The sequence below is a fragment of the Scomber scombrus genome, chromosome 3 (genome assembly GCF_963691925.1).
Source record: "Scomber scombrus chromosome 3, fScoSco1.1, whole genome shotgun sequence".
Classification (NCBI taxonomy): domain Eukaryota; kingdom Metazoa; phylum Chordata; class Actinopteri; order Scombriformes; family Scombridae; genus Scomber; species Scomber scombrus.
The window spans coordinates 21612913-21640054 of NC_084972.1; the positions used below are offsets into that span (position 1 = coordinate 21612913).

Genomic DNA, 27142 nt, shown 5'->3' on the forward strand with positions numbered 1-27142 from the left:
TCATTTCCTGTTTTGTGTAGTGGTTGTTGCTTGCTGTAGGTTTTTTTTTTTCTTTTTTTCTTTTGAACGGCAGGCAGCTTGGTCGGTTAGTCAGGCAGGTTGGTTAGAAATGCGTCTCCTTCTCTGAGATGGTGGATATTTTCCCATCAGCCTTAAGTTTTGCATCGTTGGCGGCATAAGGACTGAGGGCGGCGAGTTTCCCTCTCATTTTCAGGTCTGGGCTTGGAGTTGTCAGCTTCTTCATTCTCTGCAGAGAGCCAGACAGAAAAAGGGGAAAGACGTCATATCTCGTTGCTCAAGTATGGGCACATAATCATATTCACTAAAAGGAATAAAAACATATGGTGACTAACAGCAAATAATATATTTCAATCCAAAACTGAAATGTCTGTTATGGAGATAATTTGTCAACTTATCCACTTTACTGTACTATATATTTCATTATACATCGACTAACCATTACATTTGAACATGACATTTAACTAAATATTGATATATTTTCACGCTTCATCAATATATTCATAAAGAGTATTGAGACACTACAAATACAGACTGATAGTACTGTATTTCAAACATTTGACATAGATGATGAATAACACTGATTTGAGCTACAAAAGTTGTGCCAATATCTATATTTTGTTATGCAATATATTAACATTAAAAAACATGGATAAATTACCAAGTCAATGTAATACTGTACATCCTATTTTTTAGTCATAAAAATAAAAATTCTACACTACAGATATGGGTTTTAGCCTCGTCTACAGTTAAAAATAAAAAACATTCAACATTAAGTAAAGTACCATTTATATGCCATGTGTATCTCGCTCAAGACAAGACCAAAATAAACAGTGATATCACTCCATCAACAACCTCAGGGCCGCCAAAGGTCAAAGACCATAACTTATCTAATGTCACAAAGTTTGTTTATTTAATCCTCCCTCAAGCACTGACAGGAGATCATGCAACTGTGTCACAATGCCTTTAAGAAATTCAGATAGGAAAGATACAAGATCTGGATTCTTTGTTTTTACTTCATAACAAGGAGACTGATGTAACTTTTCTCTAGTGCCAGACACACTCTGCATTGCAATATAGCCACTAATGTTCTACTTAACTGCAGGAAATTAAAGTTGTATCGAAATAAAGTCTATTAATAATATTACAATATGTGTTTACACTGTCGAAAGAAAGGAAGGGAAGTGTTCACACATTGTTATTTTGATTTAGAAGAACACAAAAAAGGATATCGGCTTTGAATTATCTTCTTATTATTTTTTTGGGAGTCAAACCCAGTTAAGAGTTCTGTGAATGATACTTACTAGCCTGAATGGCATCAAATTTAGTCACTAATGCAGAAACACTGAATTTTGATTGAGTCAGGTTTTAGAAATTATCTAGATGGGCAACATGACATATTGAATGGGTGACAGGCTGATGAAAAAACAAGTTTCAGCCTTTTTATTCACAATGAAAAGGAAGAGAAAAGATTTATTTCATTTATCACAGACATCAAATGTCAGGTAAGGATAGAGGTGGACAGTTTTACTTATTAAAACAGGAGGCTACCTATTATTGACAACATGGCTTAATATATTACAGGTTTTAAAACATGTTACAATAAATTTGAAAGTGGAGGGGGGACAGGGCGGCAAGGACAAAAAGAGAGTTGAGTAACTAACTATAATTGAAGGTCCAGCGAGTATCACACCAAATTAAATTAAAATACTCTGTAAGTTCTACATTTTCAGTTTCTGTATTCAATGTGCAGTTCCCTGCAATGAACATAGAGACTGTACGATGTCTCCATGTGTGTTAATACCTCAGAGAAGGTGCCGGGAGTCTTCCAGATCATCCAGATCATCCCCAGAGGAATGCAGACCATCGAGGACATGGCCATGAACCAGCCGATACCATAGCCCCAGTCAGGGTAGGTGTACACGTTGTTGTACTTCAGGGGTTTGTATTTAATCAGGAAAAACAAGAAAATTGCCTGCAAGCAAACAAAAAGAGACATGCTGTTTGCAAATACTGTTATTTACATTGTGAGAAAGAAATGCCTCGACTCTTCTGATGAATAAAGGTCATATCATTTGAATTCAGGGTCAGTTTGGTGGTCTTTTGTGGTCTTGTAAATGTAAGGCTAAGGGCCACACACAATAGAGCCTTTATGCATTTTTCATATGAAAACAATGAAAACCAGCTGTTTCATGAATAAATGTGTAACATGTTAACACATCCTACTAAATCTGTGTATCATTACAAGCTACATATGTAACACACAGTTTCTTCCTGTGTTTTACTTGCTTTAAGAACACTGAAAACATAATTCACAAAACAATATGCTTAACTGTTGACACAAAGTGAGAAATTATCCTGCAGTATGAACCAAAAACAAACCTTCAACTTGTGGACTTTATGGAATTTCTTTTTACCAACTTCATTCTATAAATAAATCTGGACTCACTTTGAAATTCAGAATATATATAAGACATCTATATAAAAACGTGAATCTTCCTGCTTCTGTCTGTCCTTCAGCGTTATCTTGCTCATCTAAATGACATCCTTTTGCTCTTGTTGATGCTATTTCTACTCTTGATTTTGTTGTTTTGTTTGTTGCAGAATCGGCGGTGGACTCACAGCACAGATGCCCGGGGTCAGGATCATCCAGCACCATTTGATGAAGAAGACAGGTTTGTAGCCAATCATGTCCTCAATATTTTGGTAGAATCTGTCACTACCTGAAATGCAAATATGTGTCATTCAGAGTGTCAGTATTTGTCATCAAACTAATGATGTGACAGATGCCTTGTGAAAGAATATGGCTGTCTAAACAGAGCTGCTGACTAAATGATGATAAAACATAATTGGAAACTTTCTATTTAGTTGGCAAATTCATTCTACATTGCTGCATGCAAAATATATACTTAAGATAATTGGGTTTTTTGGCAAATTGTGTACTTAAATTAGGCAGACAATTATGTGAATGTACTGATATTTAAACCCAAAAATTAGCCATAAGCAATGTACTCTTTCTCTTTATTGTAAGTTTTGAAATTAAGTAAATAGAAAAAAGGTGCTAATTCGGTCTAGAAAAGACTAGAAATAGCACCTCACAATCATATGCCTTCACCAACCAGTTTACATCCATGTCCATTCAGACTCGTGCAATATTTGTATATAATGTACTTGACCAATAAAGCTGATTCTGATAAAACACAAATTTGTAGCTGTGGCAGTAGACAATGCATTGGATATGGATGTTGCTGCAAATAAACTAGGAATTCTAAAATGTGGATGATTCACACATATCTTGAATCCAGCAGCATAGAAGATCTATACAATCACCACTGTTTCAAGGGGGACACCGAAGATAAGTGTCACCAATTTAGTATCTGAACAAATGTGAAATGTGGTCACAATCTCCCCTTCAGATCCTGAGTTATGACATTTAATAATGGCCAGATTATTGTTTTTATGATGTCTCATTAAAATTAACCTTTAACCTTTTGGATATAAAATGTCATCATCACTTTATCATTTCATCCTGTTAGCCATTTGTGTGAACCTTTGTCATAATAAGCGTATGATTTTGTGAGTTATGACCAAAAACATTTTGGTTTGATAAGCTCACAGTGACCTTTGGCCTTTGACCACAAAAAACTAATCAGTTTATCCTTGAGTCCAAGTGGATGTTTTTACTCTTGATTTGAAGAAATTCCCTCAAGACATTGTTAAAATATCCTGTTCACAGGAATGGGGCAGACAGACAATCCGAAAACATAATCACTTCAGCCACAGCGGTCGCCAGCGTGGAGGCATAAAAAAATACCAAAACAACCTGTCAGACTGCTACAGTACCAACATATGACTTTAAATATCTCAGTAGAAGGCTTCATATACCTTGTAAAACACAAAGTTCTCCAGCAGAGGGCAGAGAAGAAATATTATTGCAGCAAGGAGGGTAAAATCATGAAACGGCTTGCTTTACTGTGCTGAAATGTGTTTGTGTGCACTGCATGTGTGTAGTTACTGTAGATTACTGTGTGTGAATGATCCTACTGTTATCTGAAGTGACAAGAGTGAGAAATGAAAAAAATTTCTTTGAGATCTCAAGCTGCGTTTCAAGTTGCGAATCTTATCTTACCGTACACCCAGCCGATACATATGGACTCAAATATGGCCACAAACAGCAAGCACATCCCGCTGGCAGCATATGAATCAAACAGTTGGAAGACGTACATCCCTCCCTGATGGGAAAAGACAGGTGTCAGTTTTCTGTCAAAGCCAGTATATGGGTTGGACTGCATTGAATATAAAGTGAATCAGGTCTGTGTGATTAGCTTTTCGGTGACTGATGGCATAGAGCAGTATACAGTAATAATGTAAACAGCAACCCAGCACTTACTTGTTTTTTTGTACCTTACTGAAAATGAGGATCTGTCTCCAAATTACCACAATCAACTGCCTCTAATGATGTTTCAAGTACTTAGCCAAAAATGGTGTTAAAATATGCGGTCTGCTGGGCTATTTGTTTTTGTCGTGGTTAGTTTACCTCTTTAGAGGGTTACTTAAACCCCAAATACACACTTTGTTCATTTGTGGTCCAAAATGCTTCTTACACATTGAGAACAAAGTAAAATTTCATGAGTTATTTAAGCCAAAAGTATTATCGTACTTATTGTCGGCTACAGCACTATACTACACATATAACCTTCATTTCATTGGGCAATTTCATTGAGATCAAGATCTATTTAAAAATAATAATAACAGATATACTCATAATAACAAAAGGTATCAGAAACAGTCACAGGTGCCTCAAAAAAAAAACTTCAATGATATATTTGAGTTTAAAGGCTCACTGTGTTATTACCTACACTATGTTTCTTAATGCTTTTCCAGTCACTGTGACCCATCCCTGGACATTAAAGGTTGTCCATGTTACAGTACGATTGGTGGTACTCACATTTTAACATCCACTCTACCTTATCTACTGTACCTCCACTCAAGACAACTCATCTCTTTCTCGTTCTGCTTCCACTAAAAGGGCCATCATAAATAAAACCTTACATGAATCTGAGAGCAGGGTTACATCACAACTCCAAACCTCCAGTAAACAGCTAAGAATATCATCAAAATGTCTCACTGACTGTCTTCACGCTCAAGTCAAGTATTGAACTACACTCCCAGAAGACCTTTTGAACTGTGACTAAATCTTTCTCCGGGCTTCTTGTGACATTTTATTCATGATGGCGCTTTAGTGGCAGAGACGAATAAAGTGTCTAGAGTGCAGTTAGTGTTGAAAGAAGAGTAAAAGCAGGTGGACATTTTAATATGGTGGTGACATGTCAGCAGGGATGAGGATGGTCAGTAACAAAAACTGATGACAAATAATTGGAAAGTTCAGCTGTCTATAACAAACAGAAATGGAAGTACTGTTGGTTGTAATTATTCACAAAGATTCACTTCAATATTGCATTAAATTATTTTTCTACGTTTCTTAGCCATTATGTGCCACTAGAGAACGGCACAGTATGTAAGTGGGGGAGGATGCCATGCAGTCCATATGGGGAGAAGAAAAGCTTTTAGTGGATGAAAGTCCTGATAGTGTGAGGAACCAGACTGTCATCCATTATTACAATATGAAGATGAAAGGTCTTAAAAGCAGAGCAGAGATGGTCACATACAGTAGATGCTGCTCCAGAGAGATAACTTGACCGCAGACCTTTAACAGCCTGCCTAGTGTAAGAGATCTTAAGGTCACATCATAAAAACTGAACCATAAAAGGCAGCGGATCACATGATTGGATTAAATGATTCAATTATTTTAATCTACAAGACTAAAAAAGTTTTCTGTCATATGGATTGGTGATCATTCATCTATAAAGTACCTGACAGGGCTTCATCTCAAACGTGCGACGTGATGATGGGGATTAAGTTGATGATGATGACAGTATTTACATAACATTACACTATATTTAGGTCCCACAGTGAAATCCAGGTTGAGTTCATACAATATATTTTCAGTAGGTTGATCTTATTATATTATTTGTCTTGTATGTAAAATATGTATCTGTTAAACAACTTAGGACAGTAAACATAAGTAAAACATGCCTTGCCATGCCTAATCAGTGATTTAATTGTAATAAAATGCATGAACCTTTGCTGACCTTTGTTGCAGTAGTATCCACAAAAACATTTTCATTTTTCCCCTTGTTGTAGTTTGCTGTGCTTCCTCTACTTTCAATTTCAACTCAATTCAATTCAATTTAATTCAATTCGTGCTTTATGGGCATGACAGTTATGAGAACAATATTGCCAAAGCATTAAAACACAATTTGTCCAAATATTTGGACATTATAGTACAGTCTCTCTTTTCACTCATGAATATGTAAATATTTCTTCCTGGCAACCCTGTTAATTACTGCTTTGTATGAAAATGGTTATAAAAGCCTCTCTTGCAACACTGTTTCAGTATACTATTCATATTTCAAAACTTGACAGGTGGTACCTCACGATCTGATCATAGCTGAGTCTTACCTCTGTACACATGATGAGTCCTATGAAGAAGGAGACGATAGACATGCCAAGAATCAGCAGCTCTCTGCGGTAGCCTCTTCTGAAGGTCTCTGGGTACATGTCCACCACAGCTGTCACTAAGCTTTCCACACACACAAACTGGGAAATAAAAGGAAATGCATTATTTACAAAGCAATATAACAATGTAAAAAACATTTTAGTCTGATTTGGTGATGAATGTGCAAAAAGTCGACAAGAACATCCTATACTTTATATGCTATCTGATATATTAAATTTCAGTTTTTTAAATTATGATTATAATCTAATATTAAACACAAAAAGGTCCACCAGCATTATGTCCATGTGATGGATCTATTGTTTGTACCATCAATCAGTTGCACAAAAAGGTTTACAGAATTAAAACTGAAAGTTACACAAAATGACATCAGTACATAATCATACTTTCTTCCTGATGGTAGGAATACAGCCTAAATATTACTCACTCTCTCTCTCTCACTTTTTGACATCAAATCACACTTTACTTATTCTTCTCTGTATTCTGACACTGGTGATTCTCACCTGACTGTCCAGTCCGAGAAAGATAAGCATCATGAAGAAAAGACAGGCCCAAAGTGGAGACAGAGGCATCATAGTAACAGCTTTGGGGTATGCAATGAATGCAAGACCAGGACCTACATCACAGAAAAGACAGAAACATTAAGTTTAATATTACAGCATTGTCATGGTTTGGTGAGACCACCTTCTGACAGAAGTCACAGGGGCAAATCAATGGCAATAACCACAGTAAAAGCTATAGAGTTAAGCTTTAGATTCCTTTCTTTTAATGTTTTTTTATATAGTTAGTTAACTCTAGCCTTGACTGTTTTATTTGCTTGTTTTAATAGGATGTTGTCAAAGCTGCACTTACCAATATTTTTATATTAACAAAGGATGACATTTCTAAATGTGATGTAAAAAGTCTTCCATTCTCATCACCTCTATATTTAAGCATATTTTAAGACGTTGTTTTTGTTTCCAGCCCACATCATTACTTAGGTTTCCAGTCACAGCGGGCAGTTTGTAAGTCTACAAACCCACTATATGTCTAGCATCAAACAGCAAAATAGATGCTAACTGGTAACACTGTGGAGCATTTAGCAGTCAAAGAAACAGATATTTCTATCCCTCAGGAACTGGTTGGACCAAAACACAAAACACTCCAAATAAATGAAAATGTTGCTCTGTGTCTACTGGGAGTATAAATAAGCAACTTTTTTTGCTAACACATTCACTATATTAATTTTATGATATCAATGTTGTGTTCACAGCATGCATTACCCACACTGACCCCAAGTGGCTGGAAAATCAATTACTGTGGGATTAATCATTAGAGCTTGACCTGATAATTGTTTGTTTTATTATGTAATGTCTTCTTTTATCACTGGTCAATGACTGTCTCATGTGGTGACAACATGGAATCTAGTAAACCTCCACTGGGCAAAGTGAAAGAGAGTTTACTAGCTTTTGATATTTTTCACATGTATCATTCTTATGAAGGGTTTAAATGTGGGAAATGAACTAAAGACAAAACATGCATGCAGATAAACTAAGGTGGCACTAAGTCTGGTCTAAGGAGATGAGATGAGATTAGATGAGATAAAATTATGTCAGATCAAATCAGATTAAAGAGATCACATTGGATCGGATCAAATGAGAAGAGATAAGATGCGATGCTGTTTTGAAATAAGACTGATTAGTTCAAGATAATATGTGGCATGTTGTTGTGTTACTTAGCACCTACATCTAGACTCAGACTTAGTATCACATTATCTAAAACATTAAGCTCTGTCCTCACCATGTTCTGAGACAAACATTTCAAGTCTATTGCTCTGTGATATTTACTAAATCATTCATACTGACTTGAATAAATCATAATGCGGTGGTCTAAGAGCCTAGGTGAAGAGTGGAGTTATATAACTGGTTATGTTTATCCATTTTATCCCAATATGAAGGATGGGCACACAAAGATTAAGACAGGCTTTCTTTAGTCTATTATATTTGCTTTTGATATATTGTATATGACATATGTCCACATTACAATTCTGAAATGTGTTTTTTATTAAGATTTTGAATCAGAAACACTGTCTGTTAATCATTCACCAGATTCTGCAACAGCCTCGATGGGAACGTTCTGTTCGTAGGCCATGAAGCCCAGCACAGAGAAGATGGCGAAACCTGCGAGAAAGCTGGTGCCGCTGTTCAGACAACACAGCATGATGCAATCCCTGAGGAGCAAGAAAGATAGGGATCACACTTACTGTAAGACCTCACACCAAAAGCGACACAAATGTTCTGCCTGATCCAGTCTCATGCACAATAATTATGTCTGATGAATGGAAAATGTTGGGCATGTTGGGCATGGTCAAAAACTTGAGGTGAATATATGTGAAATGCTCCCAAGAGTCAAAAGTTCAGGCCTCTTCTGCTCTGAACACTCCATTTGAAAAATTACCTCTACTTCCTTCTTGTGGTGTCATCAGATTGTTTGTGGATGCCCTCAAATGGCTAACCATACTATAACTTAGGGGCTTTGTAAAGGATCAGTGTAAGAAAGGAAGGTTTTTGAACTGTGAGTCAACAAAAGATATTCCAGCAGAGCCCCAGAATATAAATATATACCTGGAAATGTGCATGATACGACCACTTTAAATCTACTGGTATCCACATCCTTACCTGTAGCAGTTATTGTTGTAGGAATTGTAACTCCCAAGAGCAGTGAGACAGCCCAAGCAGATAGCATAGGAGAAAAAGATTTGGGTTCCAGCGTCCACCCATACCTATGTGTGGTAAAAGTAGGCATTACATGCAAAAATAGACAATTCAAAGTTACAAAGTTAACATAGACACATAGTTTTTGGGACAATGTCTTCCAGAAAAGCCTCAATCTACCTCAGCATGGATTCTATAAGTCTCTTAACTCTACCCAATGGATAACACTATTCTTCCAAAAGATATTCCCTCATTGGGTGTTTACATGATGAAACAACTCAATTGTGACTTAGTAACTGGAAGGCTATGTCATATGACTCACTTCATTTTCATATCCAAACCACTGAATTACTTCTGCCTTTTGCTAGCCCCTCAGATCTTTACCAGGTGCATTGCGACGGCGCTTTCTTCTCTGCAGGCCAGAGGCATATGAAATGTCCCTTACTTGAATGACTAGTAAGTGTTCTGACCTGGGAGCAGTTGATCTGCAACACAACAACTCTTTTGATCCATTTAACCCAGCTAGGGCTCACTATAAATAATACATTTTTGCAAAGAGCTCTTTAGTTCCCTGTCAGCAGGTCCTTGGTGTTGTCCTCGACTCAGTGTTAATGAGGGCCTTTCCCTCAACCTGGACGTTGGATGACACCCTCAGCCTCATCTCTTGTTTTCAGAGAGGCACATGGTTAACATACAGCCTATTCCTCCAGCTACTTGGCCAAATGACAGCAGCAATGATAACCTCTCTAGCAACACAAAAGTTATTTTGACCAATTTGACCCTGTAGAGGATCTGGATCCTTGCAGATCTGGATCAACAGTTTGGGTCTCGACCCCAAGGAGACACCAAAGCAGGATGGTGACGGTCTCAAGCAAGTGCCTTCAGTCTTTATAAGCCTGGACAAACAAGGCTTACCTGTCACGTGGTATTCCCTTGGGCTCACTTTCCTCCTGCATGGAAATAGTGGTAATGGTGTGATAGTGGACAACTCCCTCTCAGGCCATTGGGGTATGCTGAACCACAGGGCAGTCAGGGGAAACTAGGGCCCTCAGCAGAGGCTCTAGCACTAGCTGCAAGCAGTATGCTTACCCCCCGGCATTTTCTATCTTTCTTGGAGGGGATGTCCTTGTTTAGTCAGACAACACTTCGACAGTTTATCACTTGAACCACCAGGATGGGCACCAGATCCAGTTAGTCCCTGCAGGAGTCTTGAAGGATCCTTCAGTGGGCTCACTTTGCCTTGCAGGTCTCAAGGCAATGCATTAGCCAGTTATGCAGAACAATTCTGCAGACCTGATTTCTCACCAAAAACCAGGCAAGAAGAAAAACTTCCAGGCGAGTGGAGACTAAACCTGATGGTGGTTCAGATGATCTGAGAGATTGCTTTCGAAATATTGACACTGTCCTCTGTGGTTCTCCCTCTCTAAACCAACTAGTACATGGGGGCAGGATGCATTGGCACACCCCTGTCTAGGCTGCCTCCTGTATGTCTTCCCTCTGCTTCCACTACTCATGTTGAAACCTCACAGAATAAATAGATGTAACCATGTAGTACTGGTAGTCGCTCCATACTGGCCAGGGAGGATATCGTTTCCTGTGATCTGTTGGCTTCTCAAAAGAGTGCCTTGGTCTCTCCCACTTCTCCTGGATCTTTTGTCACAGTTAGCTTCCTCACCTGGATCACCTTCAGCTGCATGTCTGGCCCATGACCCAATAGGTTGTTGATACCATATCTCAAGGATACAGGCTCAAGGGCCTCTAGTGTCCCTGCATTGAAATGTAATTCAACCACGAGTATTTCCACTTCTTGGGCTGCCATGATGTTCCACTGAGTGACATCTGTTTGGCAGCTACTCAGGCTTCTTCCTGCAACTTTGCCTGATGCTCCAGGGTTAACATGGCCATCCCCCATGCTGCAGCAACAGTGTTCTTGTGTGCTCCTTCATAAAAGACAACTGCAACTGCAACTGCACCTGAGGATTGGTGGATACAGATTCCTCGTGACCTTGTTGGTATGGGTCATCCAGGTATTTCAGGCCATCTCTGGCAGTCATCCAGAATTCATAGTATTCTTCCTTACTGCCAGAGTTAATTGTCACCAGACAATCCTGTAGCAGGTGACTGGTGGATGCCAGTCCCTTTTACTAGGCTGCATCATTCAGGTCACAAGGTTGTCCTTGTTGGTATTATGTCTCGACCTCCTGTGCACATATGCAATACATGTCCAGGTATATCACACCGTTTCTTGTGGTCATCCAGAATTCATAGAATCTTAATTACATTCTTAACTCTCATTATGTTTCACTAACTCCATTCCTTTCTACTGTTTTTGGTTGTGATGAAAAGTGATAGCTACAGTCTTATATAAGGTTTACATAAGAATTCAGTATATTTACCTTTCTTATTCAAAGTACTTTGGGCAGTAGACTTTTCATTCAACTTTACCCAAATTAAATAAAACATTATTATTGCTTAGCTCTAGTGGTATCTAGCCAAGCAAAACTGTTTTTCATGTGCTCATATTTTGATATACTGTATGCACCTCTGAGATTTCTGCCACCACCAGTACAATGAAGGTGGAATGGAATTTTATTTGTTGAGACCAAAGCATTAAATAATCTGTACCAGAGTTGATTGTTACTTGCACTCAAAAAGGCGTTTTTATTTTCAAGACAAGCAACGTCTTGGGGATCATGTGGATAAATACTGGTAGCACAGGACAATATTTTGACATTGGAGATCATAGTTTGCATCCTGTCTCCTACAAAAAGTCAATGTTTGTTTATTCCAACCATAAAGGAAAGCCTTCTTTAACCTTTTAAGTACATTTACTCAAGCACTGTCCTTACAGTAAGTACAAGTTTGTATTTTCATATTATGCCACTTGAATTTAACAACATTTCATTGGGAAAATACGTTCACACTCCTACACTGCCAGCTATAGTTACTAATTACTTTACAGATTAAGATTTAATATAAAGAAACATATTTAACCAGTGGCTCCCAACTTCTTTTACTTATCATCTCATTAAAAAAAGCAGTGTGTCATTGGAGTCTCTTTTCATATTTTGGATATCTGTGGCTTTTCCTCAACTTTTCCTCTCTAAACTTAAATTATGGTTTCATTTAAACACAAGGACCATAGAAACAAACCTCTCTAATATTTCATAAAAAAGGAAAAAGTGGATACATATTTATGTAGCAGGAATGGTGTTTCTTAACCGATTCATGATCTCACAACCACACAGATTTATTCCATACACAGGATGGGAACCAATGGTCTAAAAGACTGTATATAAAATAGTCGAAAGTAGCAAATTCAAGTACTTTCTACCACTAATTTTGGTCAGTTGTATTTTTCATGTCTTTTGTGGAAATCAATCACAGTATTTGACTCATGGACTACATGTGGATTTACACATGTTTAGATTTTGAACTGAAACAGCAGTAAAATGGCCATTATGAAACTAGTTTGTAGTGCAGACCTGGACCCTAGAACCCACAGGATAGCATGGGGTGCTACCAAATTCAGACTTAATGCAGCATGGCTCTTTGAAAACACTCTCACATAACCATTCAGCCACTAATCTCATTTCCCCACCGAGAAACAATTAACAAACGCACAGTCTTTGCTCCCTCCTGGGAGTAACCACGGTAACTTCTGTGACCTCACAAACACAGGACTGTTCCTGTGGAAGAACAGGCCTTTCTCTTCTAATGTTCATTAATGTTCCCTTTAGTTCACCCTCGGCTGATGGCCGCACAGTGCAGGGAAGCCTTAAAGGCCCAGGCTCGAAGAGAATCACTTGTTGATGTTGTGCCTAATTTAGCCGGCTTGTGTTTGGTCATGTTGAGACTGTGGCTCCTGGAAACTTGTGTACTGTGTGAAAGCTGGATGACATTGGCTGTAAGATAGTGTTCTTGTAATGTAAATGTACCATTCTCCGTGCTCCTCACGTTCTCCTCTTTTTATGAATGAGATGCATAGGCGTTAGCTATTCATTCTAGAAGTGCAGCATTAAGGCATTTCACCTAAATGAATCAAATAGATTTCACTACTTCTAAGACACCTAGTAATTCATGTAATTGTATCTATAGTCAGCACATGATATCACATTATGCAAATGGTGCAGCTCTAACAGTAAGTCAGTGAAGGATGCTCTTAAAATCTGGTAAATTATAATATTTTTTGTCATTTTTCTTTAAAGGGCTTGAAACAGGATACGGTATGCTATTTGCAAATCTTACATTTAGCAGACACACATTTTCACCCAACCGCATTAAGAATGTTATTCCAAGTTAACTGTAGTTGAATTAAATTACTTAAAAAGCCGGCATTTCATTTACAGTATTAGTGAGTGTGTACAATATTGATACTGTTACAGTTTCCCTATAGTGGACCAATACTGGCTGCAAACTAGTTATGATGTCACAAGTCATGCTCGTATTTAAACAGATTAATATGAAAACAACCTTCTGTCAAACTCAACATGATTTAATTCTACTACACTATGCATTGATATTTTTTTACTTATTTTTGAATCATTCTGGTTTTTAATGGAAGATTAGGTGTAATATATGGACAGTTTAACACTGCATATAGTCCAGTTTTTTTCTGCAAATAGTAAGATCACATTCAAAGACTGTGACATCATATCTGCACAAAATGTTGGCTATTAGCTATCATCTCCTGGGCCTAACTTGAGTAGGCTAATTATATGTGATTGCACTGCTTATGTCCTTGATGGACTTTTTGGACAAAGGGTACTGTTCATTCACATCTGATTGGAATATTAAGGGGAAAGTATTCTGATGCTGAAGAGAAGATGAAGTGTGAAGATAGATTTGACTAGTGAGATAATTGGTATTAGAGAGGCTAGGGAAAAGATGCAAATAGCAGCACACTTCCAGTTGAAAATGCCTGGAAAGATAACAACAAAGGTTGGGGAGCATTAGAGTGCGAGAGGTGTAAAGAGGAGGGGTAATGCACAGTGCAGGGTGGAGGGTGAAAGGGAGGGAGAGAGAGCTGAGGAGAGTAAGGTATAGTAAAGAAGAGAATGGGGGAGGCATGATGAAGCTCAGGGGTGTAAAAAGAGCGGGTAACACACAGCCACACACACACACACACACACACACACACACACACACACACACACACACACACAGTGAACAGAACAGAGCCCCAATTGTCTGTGAGGAAGCTAATATAACATTAGTGTCAGAAGTAATGTCTTCCTCTGCCAAACAGCAGTCCTTCTTTATCACCCTTCTCCATTCTCTCTGTGCTTCTGTTTTTGTTTATTTGCCACTCCTTTTTCCCTCCTTCACCGTCTATCTGTATCACTCCTCTTATTTCAGTGTACAACTGCATCTTTGAATGCACTGCAAAACAGCTGTAGAGCCTCTAAAGTCAAAAACAACTGTTGGCTTCTTTTCTTATTGTAGTTTTAGAAATAGTTTTCTTATTTATAAATGTTTATTATCTACAGTGTACAAGTTTTTATGGTCACAATTTACATTTCATTAATATGGGAATATCAAACTAGTTCAAAATACTTCAAAAATCACTTAAATGTGATAAGTAGTAGTCAGTTTTCCAGGAGTGAATGTTTTAGTTATTAAAATGTCTTTATATAACAATAAATCATCCAAGGAGGAGGATGAGGAAGATTATAGCATGATACTGTATCTTCTTTCTCACCACTTGAGAAGCTGCTTTGCCCAACGTGTGAAACATGCTGGCTTGTCTGTCTTTGCAGTTAGGGACTGACTGAATTTCTAGTTATTTCTGTGGCAACAACATTGCTTATTATCACATCCACATCTCACCCCATGGACCGGCTGTTGCTGTGAACAGTGCAAAAGAAGTGTTCAGACAGGATACAGATCTGAAGAGGAGAAATCACTCAATTTTGAGCCTATAGTTTCCTGGAATGTTATAATATGTTGTCAAATGTGCAGATTTTATGTAAAAGACAGAGTTTTATCCATTTTGCAAACATGAAAAGACATTTTAGAAAACTAGAATATAATCCCACTGAATTGTAGTCATATTGCTATAGGTTGTTGCTTTAGCCTTCAACTTTGACAGCCGGCATTCAATTAAGCCCTGTATTAGTTATTATTGCTATGTCTGTCAAGATAACGGTAGTAGATTTACCAGGAAATAAAAGCAGGTTTGTCATATCTGTAGTGGGGTAGATTGTAGTTACCTGGCTAATTAAGCTAATCTTAGCACCATGAGTTGGTTAAAACCTGTGGCTGTTTGTAAGTTTCCAACTGACTTTTTATATGTGTGTAAAGGGGACGTAAATATGCACTTGATGCTTACATATCATGCTAAAATACAAAGGGTAAAGCATGTCCCAGGCAAAGAGTCTGCATCTTCACCAGATGATGATCCATGCAGAAGACATTTAAACAGTACTTCTCTTGTATTGCAGTGCCAAGCTATTTAGTCCTACTTATATAAGCAAAATGAGGAAAAAAAATGTAAGACCAGACTATAGTTTATCATAAGCCTGTTTGGATGCTTAACTTTCTTGATTTTTTTTTTTCAAACAGTACATTTGAACTTTTAATGTTACAAGGAAGGCTTTTGGGGTAACACATGTTTGAGGGACATAACCCTATCTCAGGCAGCACTGTCAGGGGTTGCTCGAGTGAAAAGAGCAGGACAAAGAAAGCTTCTAATATTACTTTAAACTCTGATTGCATCAAGGTCTTTCTTCCACACAGGAAATATTAGTCAGTGGATGTGCTATTCATGAACTGGGTTTTATTTAATGTCATCTGTTGGACATAATATTAAGTTACTACGTAGTAAGTTAGCCAACATGTGATCAATTGTATCTTATACTATGACACAAATCATAACTAAATCCACTTTTGGTCTTGTGTTGTTGGTTTTGATATTCAAAGATTGGCAGACCTGTCATGCCTACTTAGATAATTGAACGACCAATTCCAAACCCACGACTGATTTGTGGCATGTGTTTCCTGAAATGTGATCAAACAGGTTCATATGTGTCTACAATTATGTTTTAATATTTTAAAACTAACTCATACTCATACAACTCAAACTGCAGGTAATTCTTTTTACATGATGCTTGTCATTAATCTGTGATATTGTAACATAATCTCATCTATCTGTTCTCTCGCTCCTTTGCTTAGACTCTTCATCTATCTTGATTCATGTTGTCATGACACCCCATCCACTGACATTTTCTGGTGCACTGTTGCCTAGCGACCTGAGCTGTCTGCCTTTTCCAGACAAGGTCAAGAAATCTGCACCGTGTGTATGAGTTATATGTTAATGCACCGCCTCTATTAGCCTCAAATCCTGATCTGTCGACCATGTGGGTTCTCAAAGCTCACTGTTTAGCTGACCTTTGATCATCTCTTCATCAGCAGTAAGAGTAGGTCCTGGTATGATAATCTTGGCTCCACATTAAGCCACAGTAGTATCAGTGCCAGTTGAGTGGGATGTATAAATGCAGCCAAATGTTTACAGCTACATGGAATAGGTGACTATTTCCAGTCTTTTGCCCTGGGTACCATTTAGTTTCTTTCTGCATGAAATGGTCATACATATAAGTGTTTTGGTGGGACTGATCCCTCATTGCATTAACAATAACACCACCTGTCGCCTGGCACCTACTCAGCTCCACACAGGTGGGTGTGAGGTAGGGGTATAAATTCCCTTGAGTCTAGTCTCTTCATTTTGGTACGTCTTACCTTTCTGACAAACACAGCAATAAACAATAGAAATATGGGGAGAGTAATGATTTTCTATCCCATGTCTAAAAGATGATTGTGTGATGTACAGTATTTTTCTTTTTTTTAGCTGCAGTGTACATGAATGTTTTGGGTTTTACATTTAAAACTTCACACAAAATGTTTTTGCTTAGATGTGCATATTTTCTGCTGAACACTGAGAAGAGAGCTACATTTACACAGCTGTGTGTGTTTGTTCTCTATCCTACATGATTGTCTTTCTGGTTACTTTCAAAAAAGGGAGAGACGAGATATTAACACACAAGCAAGAAAAACAGTAACACCTGTATAAAACTACTGCAGTTTATACTGATTACTATAATACTGATTCCCTGCAGGTGCACACATGTTAAAATGCCAACAGTTATTACTTGCACATAAGTGGCATCATCTATTTAGCACTTACTTATTTTCTATTTTACCTTGTTTACCAGTAGAAGAAACATGCAGTGGTTCCATGCCTACCTGAGGGTCCGAGAGACGTGAAATGTCTGGGTAGAGGTAGAACTTGATTCCATCCCATGCTCCGGGCAGTGTTACTCCTCTGATCAGCAGAACCAACAACATGGCGTAAGGAAATGTAGCTGTCACATACACAACCTGGGAAGTAAATATGCAAATATTTATGATGTCAGTTCAAGTACACATTACACAGAAAACACAGTTAACACCAAGTCACTGTCAGAACTTGAAAGTGAAGTAGTGAAGTGTGCAAAACAAAAAACCTGCCAACAGTAGTCACCACTGAATAATATTGTATACCACATATTGTTTATTACTGTTATAAATATAAAATAAAGGGGTTGAAATAGCCTGTTTTGTAAGCATATATCTGGTGGGGTATAACGCACAGCATCGCCATCAATGCCACAGCAGTAAACATCACACATATCTTCCATGCAGTGGGTAGCACTTGCTAAGCATCAAACCAGCACTCTTTTTTTATTGAACTATTCAGGTTTTGCAGAATTGTGCTCAACATCTCAAGACTCTTAGAAACCCCTTGAACAAAGACCCTGGCCTCTTGGAAGGCAGAGGCGGGCAACATACATCCCCTGACTAGCTGGCATGCAGTCAAAGTCCAATTGAGGACAGAACAGGAGAGAACAGAGCCAGGCCAGGAGACTGAAAAGAAAAGAAGGCTCATCTGGCCCCGTCTCTTAAACAGCAGAAGCCCAGACGAGTGATGCTGGCAGTGTGGGAAAATGTGCTTCTCTTTACTCATGCACTTCCGTGCATGAGTACTCACACAAATAGACAAACACACAACTTCATTCACAACATAGAAATATTTGTGCGCATACTACAGACACAAATAAAATGGACGACTCACACATACCGTCTAAACACATGCACACTCCAGTTCCCCATACACTTCTCACATTACTGTTTGATGAATAGGCTTCTAGAGGACTTTTTGTTTATTTTGATGAAGTAAACTTCATAATCAAACTCAAGGGAAGTTGACATTACACTCACAAAACTTTAATTCATAAACTCAATAATTCATAAATTGAGGACATCTTGCTTTACTGAAATATCCTGAACCTCCTGAACCTTCAACACCTGCATCAGAATGCTTGAGAATGAATAAAATCCTAACCAAGGTAGCGTTTGAACAGTAAGGATCCATGAGTCTTAATGAGACTGTCCACTCTAAGCTCTGTTAATCCTAACATGGCCTGCAGCGAAAGTGTGGGAAAATGTGTCTCCTGCCTTGCAGATCCCTCCTTTAATTTGACAAATAAAACGATTACACATCCTAAACCCTTCTCTTACTCTTTCTCTCCATCTCTCTGGAGATGAAAAGGACAATATTCAATCTCTCCATGAACTTTTGATGCTCCACATGCTCCTTCCACCTCACCACGGGTAAACATTTAAGCCACCACAAATTTACTGGTCAAACTTGCCCCTGCCTCGCCGTAAATCTAACAGGAGGGCTTAAACGTGAGAATGGCTGGCAAACACGGCCAACAAAGCAAACAGCTTAGCAGAGTCGGAACTCAATAGGCTGTAGGGTCGGTGGAGAAGAAAGCACCTCTCTCTTGCAATGAGCTAGCTGTGGTTAATTTCTCGTAGCAGGAGAGAGAGTGGCAGCAGAGGCGGAGGATGAGGATATACTCTGCATGCTCCTCATGAACGCTCTCCTTTCCTCCAGTGAATACAGGAATCAATCTTGGACCGGCTGCTAAAGCCCAGCCATGAAGAAGCATTCTCCCCTCTTACTTCACAGCTAGACAAAAGACACTTCAGGGAGATATAGGCATTGCTGCCTAGTTGTTTTTTTCTCCCGTCATGTAGAATGTGAACCCATTAATTTTTCCTCAACCACCTCTCTTTTTCTCTTTGCTCTCTTTCTTCCCTCTCTTTTTCTCACTCTATCTCCATATCCCAACCCATTCTGGCTCTTTGAATCTGAGAGGAGTTTTTTAAGGGCTGCTGAGCACCCAAAGCAAGGGGCAGGGTCCTTACTATCCTCGTCAGGGCAGCTAGAAGTGTCCTGAGGAAAGCATTAAAATGGAAATGGTGTTGGGAAGAAAGGTAGATTTTTGCTCTGGAAAATTGTATTTTACTTGTGGATGTTTTTAAGTGCATAAGAACTGCTTCAGGTAATAAAAACGGGCAGAGACAGCAAAGTAACATGCACACACATATTCATGAACATATTCTTTCATCATGACTTCGACACACATGACAGTAAAGGTGCATAACTGTGTCTCACCTTGCCAGTTGACTTGGGTCCCTTCCAGATGCAGAAGTAGCAGATGAACCAGGCCAGGGCCAGACACATGGCCAACTCCCAGCGTATTCCCCCCATGTGCTCAATACCATCGGATATCTGCAGTACTCTGCGTCTGTTTTGGCCAAGAGAACACAGATTTACAATTTTATTTGTGGGCATTTAGTTCATGATCTTGTGTGACATAAGCATAATCAATTGTAGATACTTGTATTTAGAACATACTCTGCAGACCCTCTGAGATCAGTCTTTTGGCACTTAATTGTAGCTCTAGCTCAAAATGATTACGTGCAAACTAAGTAAGTTACAACACAGAGAGATGATGATGAAAAATAAAGATTGGTTTTGCTGCATATAAATAGTAAAATAAATTATATAATTTCTGCTGGTTAACCATATCCCCTAGGGTATTAGTAATGCACTTCCTCTTTTCCTCAACTTCAAAACTCTGTCATGTTCAGTTTACATTTTGAAAACTTTTAATTATAATGTGCAATGAAATGCATTTTCTTGAGGCACATAACTCAGCTTTATCTCTCAAAAGATGTTTTAATGGAAAAGACTTTGCCCTCTAAAGAGCTTTATTGAATTGTATTGGTTCTCCATTGCAGAGCAGCACACTGAAGTTCACATGTGCTTGCACAGTCAGTCAGAATGAGTGTAGCTTATTTCAGAGTCTGTCATATTTATGAAGCCAATCTATTAATCCACTTTCTGTCTGTGACTCAAATAGCAACACTGCCTTGAGGAGACTGACCAGCATTTCAGGATAATCAAATCTATCTTCTGTGATTCACATTATCATTTCTTCCTTCCATTCTTTTTAAATATTTTGTTGGCATAGACCTTTATTCAACAGTAGACATGGGAGAGAGAGGGGGCTGTGACATGCAGCAAAGGACCTCCAACTGGGATTTGAACCGGGGTCAGCTGCGTATATGGCATGTGCTCTAACCACTCGACCACCTGCGCACCTCTTCCTTCCATTCTTGGACTCAACTCATCCTTTTACAATCCCAAAAACTGGCAGTTGAGTATGCAGGGGCCAGGTTGTGAATAATGCAGATTTACCAGCAGCAATTTAATTTATGCAATGCGAAACAATCCAATCTTGAAGATGAAAAGGTGAAGGTGATATGGCAACTGTCCTCCTACTTGTGGCTCATCTGCCCCTCCACCAAATAACAAGCCACTTTGTATGAGACATCTGCTGAATGAAGACCTCAAGATGGAAAGCAAAGGGTTAAATCACATTAGCCTCCTTGTAGCCTGGCTTCAGTCTCTGCCCCAACCTGGCCATGTTGGTCAAGTTGGGTTTAGCAGGAGGAAGACACCCTCCCTCACCTTCACAGACAGGTAACTGTACTGTATACACTGTATTACTGTAGGCAATATGTCAGCTCTGGAAGAGAGACATCATGGAAGCCTACTGAAGATGACATGTCCTCCAACACTTAGAGCTGCTACTGAGCAATAAGGATATGCTGGTAGACTGACAGCACTGTGGTGGCCTACATCAGCAAGAAAGGAACAGTCCGTTCAACTCCACTATTATGACCATGGAGAACCATTGCCCATACTGAAATGAGCAATGAAGGAATGGAATCTTTATCCTCTATGTCCTTCAAATGTTGGGGCAAAATAATGTCTAAGGGTGACCACCAGCAGACCAGTGAACTATGACTCTCAGAACTAAACACCCACTGCCTGCTGTGGTTCACCTTGAATCAGTTTGACAATTTATCTATGGGCATAGCACCAACACTCAGACCAACAAGATTCCAATACTGCCAACCTGTCTGTCCTAAAGATTCAAGCATGATGGATACTCAGCAGGCTCATGGCTGCCATGCATACAGCTGGGTACCCAAGAAAGCCAAGTGGTAAATTTCAGTGCATTCCTTTGCAAGATGATCTGACAGGACAACTTTTTCTTATAGACCTGGCATTACAATGCAAACCTTCAATCCTGAACACTTGCTATTTAAATATTTTGTGATGTATGTCATTGTAATGGTGTAGTCTTATTAATTCATTATCCCTGTATCCCTTCACTTTGATATACCTACATGTGTGACCCTGGTTCAGGTCACGTAATCAACGATAATGACATCATAGGTAGTTGGTGGCGGTGAATAAACAGTGCACTTCCTGTTTTTTGAAGCAGAGCCAGGCAACAGCATTGATGAAGGATGAGAAGCGAGAGTCGGAGCCACAGACCTACATCGTTTTGCCAAATCTTTGCCACCGAGTTCACCCCCGGAGCTCCTGACCAGCCATTGATCATCATGACATGTTCTTGGTTTTCGGCCAAAGGCTAGGTCCAACACAGCCCCCCTGTCCCTCCTGGTCAGCCGAAAGGGCAATATGTGAACACTATGTGTGTAAATATACCTGGGCATACTCTTGAGTGCATGAGAATTAGTTTTATATGGATACATAGTGCAGCATATTTCCAGAGTGTGACCTGCATGTAGTGTTTATGTGAGCATGAAAGAGGTGTGCAAGTTTCTTAAGTAAACAGTAATATTTAGTCGTTTTTTAGGGTTCGGAGGATATGGTTCAAAGTAGACGTAAGCTGACTACTATTTAACTAACTTAAACAGTATTTGAGTTAGTTAGTGTTACCAAAGAAACATATCTAATATTCATATAGACTTTACTAATTAGATTTTTTTAAGGAAGTGGCTATTGGTATGAATTCTATTTATTATTGCTACAGAGTTATTATGCACATGCCTTGGTATAGATTGCTCAAGTTGATGTGATCAAATTGAAATTGTTGTAAGGAGGAATGTTTTTGCTTGCAGGTGATGTGCCAATCCTTCCCATGGTTTCAATGGTTTGTTTTAGGCACAATAACCACTTGGTTGAAGTAATGTCCGGTTAGTGGTCTACAAGAGGCCTGGCAATAAATTCAGGGAACCTATTCCGTACCCATAGAACAAACTACTATCGGCACAGAAAACCAGTCTGGACCAACAGCCTGTGGACTATTGGCACAGAATCCTTTTCTGTGTCAATAGTCTGTAAATATTGCATCCATTCTGTAGCTGTAGGTACAGTAGTTCCTTTATTTCAAATCTAAAAAGCTCCTACAAGACATTAATATCTTTTGTTCAGTAGGTTTTCGGTTCAGTTAAAAGACTTTGTCAAGACATGTTGCTCGTTTAATGATGCAGTGATAATGTTTTTAAGATAAGATATTATTTTATTAGTCCCACGATGGGGAAATTAACAATATTGCACATATGTACAAAATTAATCACACATCTCTGAACGCCTTCTATCAAACACTTTTTTTCCAAAACACTTTTTCCAGATACTACTTGCAGTTGGGTATAGTGCCATCTTTTGCCCACAATTAAGCTTTGTATTTCAAAGATTAGAAAATGAATGACAAAACACTGCAAAATTACTTTGAAGCACCAAATGAAAGATCCATACAGATGACAAAATAGTGCTTTTTCACCTTCCTGCTCAGATATTTGTTTATGCTGTATATACAGTACAAAACATGGCGGTCTGTCTTGGCATAGATTACACAAGGCTTGGTCAGTTACTATTTTTGCCAACAACATGGTGGTTGGTTTTTTGGCCATTTCCTTCGGGTAGTCTTCCTCTGGGGTGCTGGCTCAAATCTGACATTTTCATCACTGTTACAATTATCATCTCACCTAATTTTGATTTATAGACAACAATACAGACAACAATTTAAATTGAACTGTTGTGATTGTAGTGTATATTTTGAAATGGTTAGTAAGCAGGTTGAAAGTGAGATTTGACCCAGCAGTGTAAACATAGCCACTGGCAGCTAGACAGGAACTGTGGTCAGCGTTGCACACTGACAAAGCCTGATCTGTTGCCACACACATGGCTCTAGCTGGGAGACAGCTGGCCTACCAGGGCCTGCTGACACACAAATATGAAAAGGGCTGACTAATTATTGGGGGAATATTTAGGGGGGCCAGTGAAACAGTCTGGAGCTTTCAACAGCTCATAATGTCGGCAATATGACACATTAAGGAACTTAGTTAGGACTGGAGATGTTTGAAAACAACCTGAACTGTCTTGGTGTTTTAAGACAAATGATGATTCCATTAATATGTCATACCCACAGAGAGGAAGCCACATATGAAGAATGGTGAATGTGACACAACATGAAGATGATGTTAAATGAAGAATGAAAAAATACTCACTCCCAGAACTCAATGACTGGAGAAGTTGCGTTGGGGTTCGTAATGTTGGTGGCATTCTCTCCATAGAAATCAACACAGTTCTCTGTGGATACACAATGACGTGTTATTATTTTTGAGGCATTGCACATTAAAAACCTGGGAGATATTGTCTATCTTCTTCAGAAAAAAGCATGTGATTCTTGCACAAAGAACCTCCTGTCTAATGTCCCTTCCTCCTACCTGTATTCCAGTAGTGGCCGCAGCCAGCCCACGGCAGCTCAGTGGTGAAGCAGTTAAAGAGGTAGAAGATGGCCCAGGATAGGATCACTACATAGTACACATTTAGATGAGCTTCAATCACCTGGGTTGCATAGCCAATACCTGAAAGGGCAAAGAGTTACAGAAACAGCATGAGAACTTTTTCAAATTACTGGAAACTCAGGACGAGTGACTACTACTAGGACAAACACCTTATTCTGTATAAAAAACTCATGAGTACCCCCTGACAAAAGATATGAGGTGAGTGTGTTCTTACCCTCGAACAGTGGGCAGACTTTCCTCCAGCAGGTGATGCCTCCCTCACTGGTGAACTGACCCAGGGCAGTCTCCAGGAAAAACACGGGGATGCCGCAGCACACGAAGAAGATGACATACGGAACGAAGAATGCACCTTTATGCACACAAAAGAAAATACACAGAGAACATGAACACTCTTCATAGAACAGTTAAGTCACTTTAAACTAAATGACAAAACATAGTCTTTTCTATGCTTGTCTTAGGAACAATTCACAATAAATTCTTATTGAGGAAATTGAGATGCTCACTATGATGGCACACTTGTACTGCAAGGCGACCTTTACAGATTATGAGGAGGATCCATACTGTGCAGTCTAATGGAGGCTAATGAGAGGACCTGCCTCTTTTATTGACATGATTGTGCATAATGGATGAAATAATAAAGGATATTTGTGTTACAGTGGCAGCTCTCTTGTTGTGGTAGAATGAAAGAAGTTGTCTTGACTCTTTTACATAAGAAACTTTTTAATAAGGATACATACATTTTAATATGGTTATGATATAGCACTTGCCTAATCTTTTCTAAAGAGGATACCTGTCTTATTTCCTTCACACTTTAGTAAGCAGCTCGTTTACATCCACAGGTACAGTAAGGGGAATGTCCTTACCTCCTCCATTCTTGTAGCAGAGGTAAGGAAACCTCCAGACATTGCCCAGCCCAATGATCTCTCCGGCCACAGACAGGACAAACTCGATCTTGTTGTTCCAGTGGCCTCTCTCATTGTACTCCCTGTTGTCTAGGCTGGAGCTGGACCCTTCCAGGTCCTTGCCATCCTCTGGTTTACCGTTTATAACGGGCCCGCTCTTCTCAGCTGTCATGACGTTCCAGCAGCCCGCTGAGAGAGAAAAAACACCCACATGCACAGTAGATTTAAAAAGGTGACATCAAAGCCAGAACTTTTAAATGCACTGAGTAACCTCTTTTCTGAAATCTTTTGCTGAGATATCTGAATGGGACTGTCACATTAATGCAAAACCACGCCCATCTACTGTATAATAGTCTTGATTTATGCCAAAATTCAAATCCAATTAATTTCCACTGATTTTGCATATGCATAGCCCTTTAAACAGCCAAAGACTTCAATAAAATTGCAGCAGAATGGAGTCAAGTGTAATACCTTGTTAACTATTCATTTAACTGAAAGAAAACTAAAAAGAAATAGAATAGACAACTAAAGTCCAACTATAAACAATAGATAGAAAACAAGCTTTGAGCAACATGCAACTAAACCACTATTACTCCTGTTTGCTGCAATTATTGTCGTAAAACATTTAGCATGAGATTGCTAACTTGTTGAAACACAACCACAGTGCATGAGAAAATCAATCAGCCCGTTTAATTAAATCATTATCTTCTCACTGGATGAAAGTTAGCAGGCTAATGAGTAGTTACAAAGACGTGCCAATCAATAAATCATGTGGAAGAAACTTGCATGCAAGTATGAAGCAGAAATGATGAGTCTAATAGAAAATAAAGACATGTAACTTGAGTTGCACTACTCACCAGTCTCCTATGGAACAGTGGCAAACCTCCTTTTGGCTCCCGCGATGATGCGCACCAACAATTGCCTTTACAAAACGCAGGATGGTTAAGCCTGATCAGGGGGGTGAAAAAAAGGAGAGAGGGGGCAAAAGAGGAAAGGGAGAACAATCTAGATCCGCGCTGAGTGAAATAGTTTGGTTGAGTCTCTCGTCTATATAAAGGAAGATCCCAGACGTGGCAGAGTGACGGTCTATCTTGCACCAAGCGGTGGATAACGTGCGACTGCGCTCCCACTCTCCAAGCGGTCCACTCTCAAGCGCCTCTACTTGGATAAAAGCCATGTGGTAACCAGTCTAGCTCTCACATCAGCGTTACCACGACACATAGAGCACAGGCTGGCATGGAGAGACGGGCAAAACACAAGAAAAAAGTTTATGTAGCTTTAAGCATCAGGTTTACATTTTGTCTAAATGGTGCACATTGCTGTTGCATGAAAATAGGCCAATATTATTAAGCAACTTATGGCAAGCTTGTTACAGCTGCCCCATCAGCTTTAAATTTGTCTAAATTCATAAAATGAATGAAATAAAAAAACGCTTCATGCAGCAGCACTGCACACTGATTTATTTTTATATGGAGTTAAAACCACAAACACTATTAAGCAGCCACTTGACTGCCTGGAACTTGATTGTGTATTGTTTCACATCCTACTCATGGATTTCCCCTTTAATATCACTAGTCAGATTTTTTTTTCTGGCATGTCTGGGCTACTCCATCAGGCTATAGCAGGGAATTAACTAAGCCTCAGAGGGGAGAAATCATTATATTTTTTAAATTTCTGGATGCATTTTCAAACCTGTTTTCCAATATGTGAGCTTTTAATCTCTTATGTGCAGTTATCAGAATAATTTGTATGCACGCTTTACCGTAAATTCCTTAATTGAGAGTCTAAGCTTAGGGGATGGGTTGTGCTGTACAGCTTGTAAAGCAACTTGAGGCAAATTTATGATTTTATGAGCTATATAAAACTGACCTGATTTTAATTAAATCCAACATGCAATCAGTAAGACTTATAACACCAATGGGAAAATGTTTAGC

The 27142-nt window shown here is 39.0% G+C and overlaps 2 protein-coding genes across 2 annotated transcripts in view; both read right to left on the reverse strand.

Annotated features, from left to right (window-relative positions):
* atg7 (ATG7 autophagy related 7 homolog (S. cerevisiae)) overlaps positions 1–27142 on the reverse strand; it is a 284172-nt gene that overhangs the window by 186969 nt on the left and 70061 nt on the right. The window lies entirely within an intron of this gene.
* Positions 104–25380, reverse strand: slc6a11b (solute carrier family 6 member 11b). Its single transcript, XM_062416504.1, has 14 exons — positions 25170–25380; positions 24521–24655; positions 24226–24366; positions 24007–24088; positions 19790–19922; positions 17530–17664; positions 9253–9356; positions 8680–8804; positions 7099–7211; positions 6541–6678; positions 4148–4250; positions 2641–2741; positions 1823–1993; positions 104–247 (listed from the first exon to the last, which is right to left on the reverse strand). The coding sequence occupies exons 1-14, from the start codon at positions 25378–25380 to the stop codon at positions 104–106; spliced, it is 1836 nt and encodes a 611-aa protein (XP_062272488.1).

Excerpts from the sequence above, each read along its gene's own strand:
- slc6a11b (XM_062416504.1), bottom strand. The coding sequence starts at position 25,380 with ATGACAGCTGAGAAGAGCGGGCCCGTTATAAACGGTAAACCAGAGGAT. Across the intron at positions 2,742-4,147 it reads ATGTATCGGCTGGGTGTACG|GTAGTGACAGATTCTACCAA; the intron begins GTAAGATAAGAT and ends TTTGCATTTCAG. Across the intron at positions 1,994-2,640 it reads TGACCCCGGGCATCTGTGCT|GCAATTTTCTTGTTTTTCCT; the intron begins GTGAGTCCACCG and ends GTTTGCTTGCAG.